Source organism: Sinohyriopsis cumingii, chromosome 9 (genome assembly GCF_028554795.1).
Source record: "Sinohyriopsis cumingii isolate HCF-2022 chromosome 9, ASM2855479v2, whole genome shotgun sequence".
Classification (NCBI taxonomy): Eukaryota; Metazoa; Mollusca; class Bivalvia; order Unionida; family Unionidae; genus Sinohyriopsis; species Sinohyriopsis cumingii.
In genome coordinates this window covers 59718706-59732129 of record NC_142969.1, presented here as the reverse complement: position 1 = coordinate 59732129, position 13424 = coordinate 59718706, and the positions used below count along the sequence as shown (strand labels likewise).

General features: G+C 33.3%; 1 protein-coding gene across 6 annotated transcripts in view; it reads right to left on the bottom strand.

The window, feature by feature from the left end:
- The window catches only part of LOC149791897 (thrombospondin type-1 domain-containing protein 7B-like), a 151674-nt gene that overhangs the window by 19273 nt on the left and 118977 nt on the right, over window positions 1–13424 (bottom strand). For 4 of the 6 annotated variants that reach the window (XM_089970409.1, XM_089970412.1, XM_089970414.1 and 1 more), the window contains one exon: window positions 6630–6659. The exons of the other annotated variants lie outside the window; for them this stretch is intronic. In XM_089970409.1, coding sequence (XP_089826535.1) covers window positions 6630–6659 — 30 coding nt within the window. The remainder of the gene's footprint in view (window positions 1–6629; window positions 6660–13424) is intronic. 6 annotated transcript variants of the gene reach the window in all.

Sequence of the window (13424 nt, the reverse complement as noted above, 5' to 3'; positions counted from 1 at the left end):
TTGTTGACAGTGAAATACCAATAGCAGGCTTAGAGGAAGAGCTATCCACCCACAGCAGTAACCACATGAGTAAGGCAAGTAGATTATTTCAAACATGGCTTGGATGACAAGCAGTTCAAATTGTATCAAGCTGTTTAGAAGACAATGTTTCTCAAAATTACCACCTGGGAAAAGGGCTTGCGTTTGTTCTGTGAGCATCACTTGGTGTCAGATTTGACCTTTGGATGTGAAAAATGCTGGTAATTTTTTTTATTGGGATGCAAATATTTATTTTGCTAAGAACTGCCATTGACTTGCAGGGTCAGTTGTATACTATTTTTGTGTTTTGTTTCGTTATAGCTATCCCAAAAATATGGACATTTTTTACCACATTTTATTTTTATAAATTTTGTATGTTAAGCAGCTCGATGCGGCAGTAAATTTGTATATATAAACTGTCCATTGCAGAAATAAGACAAACTATTTTCTTATTGTTTCTGTCAACCATATCTGTTATAATTTTCTATTTTTATGTGTAGGTAAGTTTTTGCAATAGTTTCATAATACTATCTTCGTTTTTCAACATCAGTTGAAGGGAGGTAACTGCATTTTGCACCACTATGTTAGAACTAATTTCACCATTACAAAGTAGCATCTTTTGGTCCTATCTTAGTAGATATCGGAAAATAATGGGGATTATAAAGTAGTTTCTTGCTCTTTCTGCAGGTGTCAAGTTTTGAATTCCTATTTTAATGAATATTATATTTCAGTACAGGCACATAAAGACAACTGCATAAACTGTCTTAACTCCGCAGGAACAGAGACACTCAGAGAAACCAGAAATAAACATACAGTTATGAAAGGTGAATTCACCAGTAATTGAACAGTCATTCAAATACTGATGCACACAGCATTCTGTAGGCTGGGGGGGGGGTAATAAAGTTTTAGCACAATGCCTTAGTTTCTACCTTCATGACCCCATTGCAAAGTTGACATAAAAAAATTTGTTTTTGAGAAATATATCAATGTTATGCATTTATCATAAAAAAATTTATGGCCGATTATGGAAGGGAAAAGGCTTTAAAATAAGCAGAGAATGTGTTGGAAATAGTGGCTGAGCTCAATGCATCATAAGAGGTAAACTGGGTTATGCCATACTCATGATCATGGCTTGTTCATCATTCAGCAGTCCTGTAAATAGAACTTGCACATAATTTTCTGCTGCTTTGCTCCTTTTGACTGGCATGCCAATTTTTCTTTGTACCAAAATCTTGACTTCCTCAAAGCAGTGCTATTTTTTTTTGATAGTTAGAATATAAAAAATGTTGAAATAGTAGATCATTCTTTTCTTTTGGCATACCAATTCCCCTATCCACTATCAGTTACTCTGCTTTGTCAGCTGCAAGTAAAGGTTTATGCCTGGTCTATTATGGATTTTCAAAACAGGATAAATATATTCACATTTGTTTGACTGAGATATTCTAAATGGTACAGTAAGTTTGCTGGAGTTATCAATAGTTTATTTTGCCCCCAAAATTCTCTTTATTTTCACTGAGCATTAAAAGTACAGGTAAAACATGTTATAACATGATTCTGCTTATAATGCGATGGCAGCATGGCTCCCATTTTGCAATTGAAGATGACCTCTCTTTTAACATCCTAAATACATGCTCTCGGAAAAGCCAATTATTCATATCACAAGCAGCTTATATGATCAAAAGGTTAGTTAAAAGTGATGACATTGAAATTTTGATGGTCAAATTTTTATTTAAAAAATTGTTAACATGATCCTGCTTATATTGTGATGTTATTCTTTGGACCCCAAGCATCGCATTATAACAGGTTTTACCTGTACATTGCTCTAACTTGCTTTTTCTTTCTTTTTGTAGGTATCAATTTGCAATCACAGAGATTATATAGGAAAATTTGTAACCTTTGTCCATGTGGCAAAGGTTTACTGGATCACCATTCTGTCTTACAAGCAGTGTAACACATGGCGGCCAGGTAAAGGGAGCTAATGTTTATACATTGTGATATTTACAACAAGTAATATATATGATTAAAAAAAAGCCATACATGTACTTTCATATGTACATCAAACCTGCACTAAAGACATATGAATCATACAAGGTAGAGTTAGCACCCATTGACTTTGCAATAAAATGACATGTGTCTTTTACAATTAAGGAGACTTTAAAATGCATGTGACTCGATTTTTCGAACAGAGGTAGACTTTCAGACTGGAATAATATTTTTTAACGTTAAAAGAAGAAAAAAGACTTTTATGACCTGAAGTCAATTCTGTTAGACTGGTATTTGACATTTTATCACTAGGATCTGCGGTCAAGTAAGCTGACACCTCATTTTGATTTTTAGGACTAAACATAACATTTTCAGTTATATCCCCAAGAATTAGTTGGGGGAACCATCAAAACAGTACAAATACATAAACCAAAATATGAAATAGTTTGAAACATTTCACATATATATATATTAAAAACAAAATCTTCACGTATTATAAATGGGCAAATTTAGTGACTTGTAATGGATGATAAAAAATTAAAAGTCATGTTTCATATTAGTCTTTCGGGATCGATGATTAGAGTTTATAACTGTGTTCAGTTATAAGTTGAGAGGAACACTGGAATTGCAAACTCCTCATTGACTTTTCAGAATAAAACACTACTTTGAGATTAATGAGAACTCGTTCAAAGACATATTGGACTGTATCCAGGACATTTGAAACTATTGGAATGCTTTTGAAACATTTTACACATTTAGGATTATCTGGAATTTAATTCATTATAATGTAAGTTGCTCTTAAATTTTCACTGTGTAGCTTACTTAGAGAAATAAACTCATTTCTTGATTTTATCAAACTTGTTGGTTTCACTTTTTCATAGTAGTTTAAGCACTAGAAGCACTAGTTGTAACAGAAATGGGGGGAGGCTTCCCTGGGATCTGATTTTCTTTAAAACATTTCAGAAATATGAAAAATTTGTCATTAAAATTTAAATTGACCTTGTTTTTTAATATTCATTGTACTTGGTAAAGATTTTAATTTCACATATTTGATAAATCTTTAGTCAAACCAGGAAGCTTTCACAATATCATCCAAAGTGGAGAACTTTATTATAAATCCTACCCAGAAAAAGTTACAGTCTTTGAAAAAGGATGAGTATCCATAGCTTTGCAGACATTATGATCATTCTCAAGTGAGAGAATCATTAACAAAACAGACACAAAATTATTCAGAAGAAACTTGACATTTCCATGTCAAATTCGCATGGGAAAAATAATTATCTGATATTTTGTTCTCAGTCAAGAAGGTTGATAAACATGATAACCTCAGACAGCTCATTTTAAGTCCAAGAAAAATATCCATAGTGATATACAGACCTATCTTAATGAGAAAAAGGTTGAAACTTTAGAAGCTGCTGCTCACACAGCCAATGATTATTTCCCAACTCACGAAGTTTCATTGGTCAATAAATCTTCCGCTCAACAGTTTCTTTGTTAATAAGAAATCATCTTAGTCTTATAATATTGCTTCTACATCTCAATCTGTCACAACCTTTAGAAATCAAACATCTGATAAGACAGATAAAAGGAGGTCGTGGACAAGGCTTTGTCCTCAAAGCAATAAATTGGTTGGGTCGAGAAAAAAAAGAAAAGGTTTTATTGTATTATGGAGAATTATGAAACATTCATGTTGAAATGTTCAGTATCACTTATTGGTGATTCTACTAAGCCTATCACTACTAAAATATTAAGAGACAGGAACTTATCAGTCTTTTGTTATCAGATTTTTTTCTACTTTGTTTAATAAATCCTCTTCAAGTGAAAGTGTTCTTATTCAGTGAGTAGAGTGCGACTTTGCTAATTATCCTCTTCACTGTGTCAATTTTGCATAAGACATAGTTTCAGGATCCATAACTGTTGGAGCAGTGACTTTTTTACCATTTGAGGATATTTATTTATTAATAGGCAATCACCTAACTGGATATAAGGTCATGGATTAATCCATTTGTAAGAGACAAACCATGTTTGTATCAAATGGTTGATCCTGTTGAGAAAGAAATCCCTTGTTTGTATCCTAATACATGTAGTGCAGTTATAAGAGCTATAGGAAAAAGAGTTCTTGAGAATGATGTTGGTCAGACAATTATTGCTTTAGCTGACACTTTTATTGGTCAGACTTTTGATGAAGTCACCATGGCCGCTATTACTGATCAGTCAAAAGATATTGATCATATTAATCCTCATTTTACCACTCATTCTCTCTATTCTAATCAGGGTGACAAAAGTGACAAAAGACAATCACCCATTGTCGAACAGGAACAAGATTCTGAGATATCCTTTTTGTATCATAAGGCTATTAGTGAAACTAAAGCCACACAAATCCTAGTTTGTTTCTGTGGAAAACAATGGGGTCCTTATGAAAATGGAGATGACCTGAGGTACCCACTTGTGATGAGTGATCAGTGAGCTATCAAACTGTTGTTCCAATACCAAATCAACAGGAAATTCTTAGTCTAGCCCATGAAACTCTTTTAGCTGGTGATTTAGGAGTTAATATGACCTATATCAAACTCTTGAATCATTTTTTTATTGGCACCCCCTCCATTTTAGTTTTTATTTTATTTTTGAATTTGTTTTAAAATTATTGTTTTTTTTCTTTAATTAATTTAATTATTTTTATTTATGGGGTGGAGTTTATTTTCTTTTGTAGAAAAGAAAAAGTTTATAAGAAAGTGATTTTTCTTTTACAATGTTTCAACAACAACAATAAAAGTTGTAGTAATGGGCATTTGATACCCCTAAACACAAACAAATCAAAAACTAGCACCAATTCACTTCATGTTCTAGATGCTAACAAAATTCAACTACCAACTTAAGAAAAACTATTCCATTTGTGAGACTAAACAAGTCATCTTCCTGTCTTAACACAGACATCTAGCCTTAAACTCCACTTCTGGTCATAAAATTTCTTCTGATATGACTTCCATTAAAAATTTTGCATAGCTATTTAGTATTTAATCCTAAAATCATTTGATATTAATTCACCCCTGTCTCATCAAACACATGCTTACCAGGATGGACATTTAAACAGACAAATTTTTAACTATGATCCTGTTGACTAACACAGTATCAATACTTTGGATGACTTTTTATGCTTCAACCCTCTCTTTATGGGTAATCTCCCATAGAAAATGTATGGAAGAAATTATTAATTTGTCATCAAACATATGTAATAAATACATAAAAGTTATTGAGGTGTTTTGTTCATAGTCAGCAGAAAGAATGAGTTTAATATGGTGTTTGTATAAGTTATGGCCATCAGGCTAAGACATATTAATACGTCATGTAAAATGATCTATTTCTCCCATCTTGGAACAAAACAATGTGGAGTTGTATTCATTGCATACACTCAGTTTTATGATCTTGGAAAATGTTGATTTATACAATGTGAACACAATTCAAATGAAAAGGGATTGCTAACATTTAGTGAAATTTAAGAATAGTTCCAATTTGATACAGTATTATTTGAATATCGGTACTGAACTCAAAAACATATGCTCCATCTAAGTAGCAATAAATAAATCACTCTATCCACCCCACTCAACCTTCTCTTCATGAATACTCCTGTGCGTGTGTGTATGCAAATGTGATTAGGATTTGTGATGTAGCTTTAACAATTTTTCAGTCATATCGCTATGATGTCTGCAGTGTGACAGTTTATAGTGATGTCTAGAACTGGGGTATCATGCCACAGACATGTAGCATGATATCCCACCCAGTCACACTATCTTGACACCAAGCCAACCAGTCTTAACACTAACCTCTTAATGCTGAGTGCCTAGCGAGGCAGCTGTTAGTACCATTTTTGTAAGTCTTTGGTATGACTTGGCCAGGGTTCGAACCCATGACCTCCTGCTTCTGAGGTGGATGCTCTAACCACTAGGCCACCGGAGCAGTCATGAATACCTTTGGCTTTTTATAAATCTTACAGGTACTGCACGGAATGATGATTCTGATAGATTAGTGGGAAAAGCTCCTGGCAAGCACTCAGGAGATCTTGGTTCAAGCCCTGATCTTGTCATACATATCTGTCTTTTTTACATTTAATGGCAGTGATGGAATCAGCCATTTCAAGACCTCTCAGGTCTTTCACTCTGAGTTGAGAACAGGTAGTCCCAGTGATAAGTCACTGTGCTATGGATTCCTTAATGGGATGTCAGCTCTGGTAACTTAGGTCACAGAGTGCCTGGCTAGCTTTCAGAAGATCCAGGTTCAAGCCTGTTTCTGCCAAGTACACTTCTCCCTAAGACATGGGTATCATTAAAAGTACCTCAATAAAACCTCAATTTCCTCCATTTATTTGCTTCATACGTTCATTTGCTCTTTAGCTTTAAAAACAAATTAGAAAATGTAACCAATGTCATTTTTGTTGATGAATAAACTCCACATCATTTCTCCTTCATTAAGAAATTTCTAGTTGGAGTACTTATTCAAAAATAAAATTATTCGATCAAAAGTCATTAAAAGAGAATTAATTAGTAGATCTGTGCATACATTTGTTAACCTCTAAATTATGCCAGGTTAATTGTTACAATAAAGCAATGTTCTCAATTGATTAACAAACAAACCTGTTCCCAGATTTTCTTCTTCACCATTGGCTAACAAAAAATGAAAGTGTCATGCATAAATAAGAAAGTGAACTGATGATATTCATGCAACAAATGTGCCTAGCTAATTGTAATTGTTCAGAATTGAAACATAAATGTCAAAAAATGTATTCTACCTTTTCCTATTTATATGTCTGCCTAGTATAACCAATTTCAAGCCTGCAATAAAAAGTTGATTTCACACAAAAACTTTTAATCTACAGAACATACAGCTGAAATCTTTTAAAAGCACTGTATTTGTTTCAATAATAATCAATAGTCCAATATCAGTAGCCATCTTAATCAATAGTCCCATACTGAGAAAGCAATGGATAATTTGGCCTTCTGAGGATTAAAATTAGAATTGCATACATGCATAGACAGGATATGATTCCATGCAGACATAACATGCTATACAAAAACAGGAGTCCCTTGCAGGAAATGGCACTCGTCTGGCCAAAAAGATTTTCCATGAATGACCCGCCATGGATATCAGATTGGCACATTTTACAATTAGGACAATGATATGTTCTTTAGGACCAACAAGGTGTCATTAGAAGTCTTCAATGGAAACCCCATGTTGATATGGCTTCCCATTTTAGAGAAGTACCAATAATAAGATTTCAAGATGGCTGCCATGCTGGTCATAATAGATATCATATTGGTACCATTTTCATTTACTATCAACTAGACATCACAGGAAGTATTTTGGTCAAAACACAATATCGATATCACCAATAAACTTAGAGAAGTAACCATAACAAGATTTTCCAGATAGCCATTGTGGTGGCCATACTAGATGTCAGACTGGCACAATTTTCAATAACTAAACATGATCATTAATCAGGTTAAATTTTAATATTATATATGACACTGTTACGGATATATTGAATATATGTAAAGCACCATTTTCATTTAGAACAATGAAGATACCATAATAAATCATTTAATAAAAACAGCCATCCATTCAGTAATAGCAATAACAAGAATTTCATGATAACCACTGTAGCAACCACATTACACTGGATGTGTAAATGTCACTCTTTTAATTTAGGATGAAATAGACATCATAGTAAGTCTTCTAATACACATAACACAGCACTAATAGATTTCATTCACAAGGAATTGCAATAACAAGATTTTCAACATGGCCACTGTGAAAGCCATATTGGACATCAAATTGGCACCCATTTCATACATGACTAACTAGACATCATAAAAAGTATCCTGAAAATCCTGTGTTTATACGGCTTTCCATTCAGAAGTAGTAGAGATAACTAGATTTTCAAGATGAATGCTGTGGTGACCATATTAGAAGTTAGTTAGGCACAAATTTCATTTAGGTCCAACTAGATCATTTAGGTCTAACTAGATCATTTAGGTCCAACTAGATCATTTAGGTCCAACAACTAGATCATTTAGGTCTAACTAGATCATTTAGGTCTAACTAGATCATTTAGGTCCAACTAGATCATTTAGGTCCAACAACTAGATTATTTAGGTCTAACTAGATCATTTATGTCCAACTAGATCATTTAGGTTCAGCTAGATTATTTAGGTCCAACAAAAAATCTTAATAGAAAACCCCATGTTGAGATGACATCTATTCAGGTGGAGTAGCAATTACAAGCATTTCAAGATGGCCATTGTGGCGGTTGTATTTTTAACCAACAAGACAATGGGATGAATGAGTGTGTAAAGTCTGAAAATGGGCAATAGGTCTCTAATAAGCTGCAACACTGAGCACATCTCATATACAATCCATCCATAATACATGTAACATCAAAAATATTGCAAGAAAAAAAAAGCTATATTCATAATAAGCTACACTTAGTCTAGCAAGTTTCTATTTTTGTACATAACTACTGATAACCATTTCTTAATAATGTCGTGACTTCAAGGTAGGTACACCCATTTTCCATAAACAGTTGAAAATGGCATTTTCTAGCATGGTTTATGGTGTTAAAATGTTTTTTTTTCCCAATCCTTTATGAATTGTTTTCTGAACTGTATGTGTGTTAAAATAGAACTAGACCATTTGTATGTTAAATTTTCTTTCTGCAAGTTCTCAGGAAAAACTTAATGAATAATCTATATTCTAATATGTAGCATTCTTCATGTATGTGTTGAAGAAATGGTGTGACTGTTTTCATATTAAACAGATTGCAGTCTTCATGTATCAGCTTTGGAGGTATGGTGAAAATCAATTTTTATATTAGACAGAATGATATTTTCATAACATTACAACAACTGGACCTATTTTATAATATATGCACATAAACAGACCATTCCATGCAGATTCATTAATTTTAGCAACAACTGTACATGCATACTAATTCGGAATGTAATTAAGAATAGATACACTTTCTATTTCCCACATTTCCTGTACAAAAGTTAGAGAATAACAGTGTCCTATTGCCAGCATATTCCTGAAGCAATGAGAATAAATTCTGGGGGTAAATGAACTTTAATGAGAAAGAAGTTTCCAAGTAAAATCCACTTGTGGTTATGCCTTTTAATTTTAAAGTTAAGTCAAGGCAAAGACGTGTTTGGTGTTTAATCTGGCAGAATGTCATTTAAAATCAATTAAGCAAGTGATTGACATTTGAAAACAATTTAAACAAGCAATTTAACTATGACAAAGTGATACAACTAAGATCTGAATTGAACTTTTGAGATTATTAGAGTACTAATGCATGCACCATCCTTACTCCAATCATTAAAGCAGGGATTCCCCACTTCACCTGGGTGCCACAGACCTCCTGACCTTTAGGTGGCTGTTGTAAGGTTTACTGGACCTTCATTCTCAAGAGAGGTTACTGACTGCAGAGTGTAACAACGATTTACAGAGTGGTCCACATGCTGTCTGCCAGCACTAACCCTAAAGAATATCTTAGCACCACAGACACCTTAAAAATAGGGTACAGTGACTCTTTATAGGCCACATTTATGCATCTTCCATAAACTAGGCCATCTGTAGATAGGCTCTAACAGATAGTTATTTTTCTAAGCATCAAAACTTCATAACAATTATTTAAGTAACAATTAAGTATGTAGCTTTTTACCTATTTGGTATCAATTAAGTATGTAGCTTTTTACCTATTTGGTATCAATTAAGTATGTAGCTTTTTACCTATTTGGTATCAATTAAGTATGTAGCTTTTTACCTATTTGGTATCAATTAAGTATGTAGCTTTTTACCTATTTGGTATCAATTAAGTATGTAGCTTTTTACCTATATATTATCAATTAAGTATGTAGCTTTTTACCTGTTTAGTATCAATTAAGTATGCAGCTTTTAACTTTTTTAGTATCAATTAAGTATGTAGTTTTTTACCTATTTAGTATCAATTAAGTATGCAGCTTTTACCTATTTGGTATCAATTAAGTATGTAGCTTTTTACCTGTTTAGTATCAATTAAGTATGTAACTTTTTACCTATTTTGTATCAATTAAGTATGTACTTTTACCATTCATAAGACTCAGATAGAAATGAAAATGTCAGATTATCAATTATATAGTGAAACAGTCACATATTGTGTAAACAAGTCACCAACATCCCATACTGTATCAAAAAATTCAAAGTCTGAATAAATTTGTAAAAATAATATCATTCTGAGGAAGAGATCATGTACAAAAATATAAGACCCAGCACTGAGAAGGATTTTAAAATATTTTACATGACTGCCAGTATTAAATTCATGTATGTCAGATGTCATTGTGCTCAAGCAGCATGCACTAGTAATATATGTTGTTTAAATTTGATTATATATAATTGTGTATTAGAACAAACAAAATTGAAAATAAATAACTATGACAAAGACAGGTATTCCATCACAAGTTTCTTCCTGCACCTCGAAATCAAATAATTGCCTTGAAGAGAGAGAGAGAGATAGAGGTGGGAGGGAGGGAGGGAGTTTTTTTATAGAAGGATTGTACACTGTATTGTTTAGTTACCTGATGACTGTGATCTTACTCATGTACAAGGGAAATACTATATTCCATTATTAATTAATACAACTGAGTAAACAATTCCTTCAAGTTTTCTAATTACATATCCATAGTCCCAAGAACCACATCACTTTGCAGTGTTATTTACATGCTAATTAAATATGCTTTAGCTGTGGTCAGATCATCCAACCAAACACCTGTTTGAGGACAAGATTGGGCAGACCATATCAAATTAGCATGGCAATCAAGAGGGAAATGAGGCTGCTCATAGGGTACTGTAAATAAGGTGCTGTGTAATGAAGGAAATGCCAGGTGGTTACTCATGTAAGTTTCTCAACCAGTCACACCTTTTGTACTTGCAGACAGAACTGTCAGCAATTTAAAGTAATAAAGATCAAAACTAAATGCAGCCTAACTATATGAAGTGTATAGTTACTTAATGACAAAAATGACCTTATTTGTTGGGAATGGAGAACTCAATCTCCTTGCAAAATAAGTACATGTACACAGTATGCTAAATGGTCACTGTTGGGATTTAAATAGTGTCTAGATGGATATATTGTAAATATTTAAACTCTGAAACTGAAGGAGTATGGCCTGTGTTTTAAGTTTCCATTTACTATTTAATTTAGTACAGTTTTCTCTCTTTGACAAGAGTTTCAGAGTTAGTAAGGTACAAAACAGAATTAAGAAGGACTGAAATCTCTCATATCGAGGCATATTTATTTTGATCATGAGGTGCAAGAAGAATAATGTGATGGCATACACATGACTTCCTCTCTCTCTCTCCAAGATAAAACTGCATTTTGGCATCAGTGATGCAATTTCCCAACTGCCGGTAATCTGAAATAGCATACAGTAATACGGCATCAAGAATTTTATCCTACCTGTAACCAGTATATTTTCAGGTAAGCATCATTAAATGTGCCTAAAAGTATATAATTCATTTAAAATAATTTGTGTGAAATGAATTAGATACTTTATCTACATTTAATGATTCTAACCTGAAAATTTACTGAGTTACAAATAGGATAAGATTCGCGATGCTGTGTGGAATGAAGTGACAAAGATGAAGCCGAGGCATTGATCTGGCCTCATCTGATACTCTGCATAGACTACTATATGGGTGAAAAACGGAACATTTACCAATTTTGCAAACATTTAGTATAGTCCACACTGACTAATAGGCCCACAAATATCATACCTACCCTTCTCTCTCCAGTTGCAGACTGGCTGTTGCATGGGTTGGAGTCTCAGATTTGGCCAATGTGGGTATGTGAGAAAGCTTGCCAGTAGCTTCTTGTGGGTCATTGTTCTGTATGGGGTTTTCCTGGATTCTTCCTCCACCATTTATTCTGGCCACTATGTATAGCCTATCCTGTGCTGATAAATGGCATTAAACCCTATAACAACAACAACAACATGCTGGCTATGTGTAACAATGATAAATAGGAGAAGCACACAGCCCCAATGATCAAGGAGATATTAAACATCTATGCTGAATTAAAACCTTTACTTTCCAATGGTCAATGAAGTTGCATGCTGTTTTGATTTTTCCAAACTTGATTTATTGCCATTTAGTGGAGTTTTGAAAACATTGGAACATTGTGATAATTATTTAGTGGCATTCAGAGATAACCAGTTAGCTGTATATTGCTCACTATCTAATTACTCCTAAACAGTGCCAATGTTAAAGCTTTCACTTGACATGGACAAGTGTAATTTGACACTGTATAAACAGCAAACTTCTTAACAAGACAGAGGAATTTGAGAAACTCAACAAAGAATAATTAATAGAGACCTGACATGGATCTATGTCAATTTCACAAGCAGAGGAAAAATAAGGTTAATATACAACTGCTGTAATTGAAAAACACCATGGAAGAAATTGCTGCTCTTTTTTGGGTTTAACACCATTCTTACAACAAGATACTAGGCAACCAGTATAAATGTGGAGGAAGAACCTGGTAAGAACCACCAACCCATGGGAAGCTACTGGCAGCTTTCTTACATACCCACTTTGGCTGATGTTATGTATATTTAATTTGTATGGGGTTTTTTTCTTTTTTCAATGCTTGTATGTTTTATATAATTGTATTTTGGACTTGACCCTGTCCAAAATCAAGTTCATGCTGTACCTGTAAAGTAACTGTTATTTTGGTAAACGAATAATACATAGTTAATATTTCCCTATGAGTGTGGGTTAAATATTAAGATCATTATAAATAAAGATAAACATATTTAATTTGGTAAGGATCTAGGCCAGTGGTATTCCCCATGGAATAACCCGTGGAACCTGATGTTTACCACATTTTTTATTATAATTTGGTGCAGATAGGACACCCATCCGGAAGTTACACCATTGTTTCCTGAAGACAGATGGATGCTGATAGTATTATAATATCAGTAACATATCTTATCTTGTTTACAAGTTAGATTTTTCTAGAAATTAAATTTTGACTTACATCCCCACACTTCTTTTATGCCTTATTTTTTTATATACCATAATCTTTTTAACTTGGCAAATTATTCATTCCTGCAATAACATTTGAAGCAGAGATAATTTGTGTTGTTGCTTTGAGCATTTGATTTAGGTGATATTATTTATTCAAATTATTATTCACTGGAAATACAAAAGTGCTTTTGAATAATAGTTTTGGACAGAAACATTAATTTGGAATTATAGTCAGAATTCAGACAAGGACATCTTGGATTATATTATTGTTATTAATTGAAAGACTGTTAATACATCATTGTGCTACTGGTACATTCGGTCATTCAAGAGTACAGTGATATCAACGCCTTCAGAATTGTATTAGAACTTCA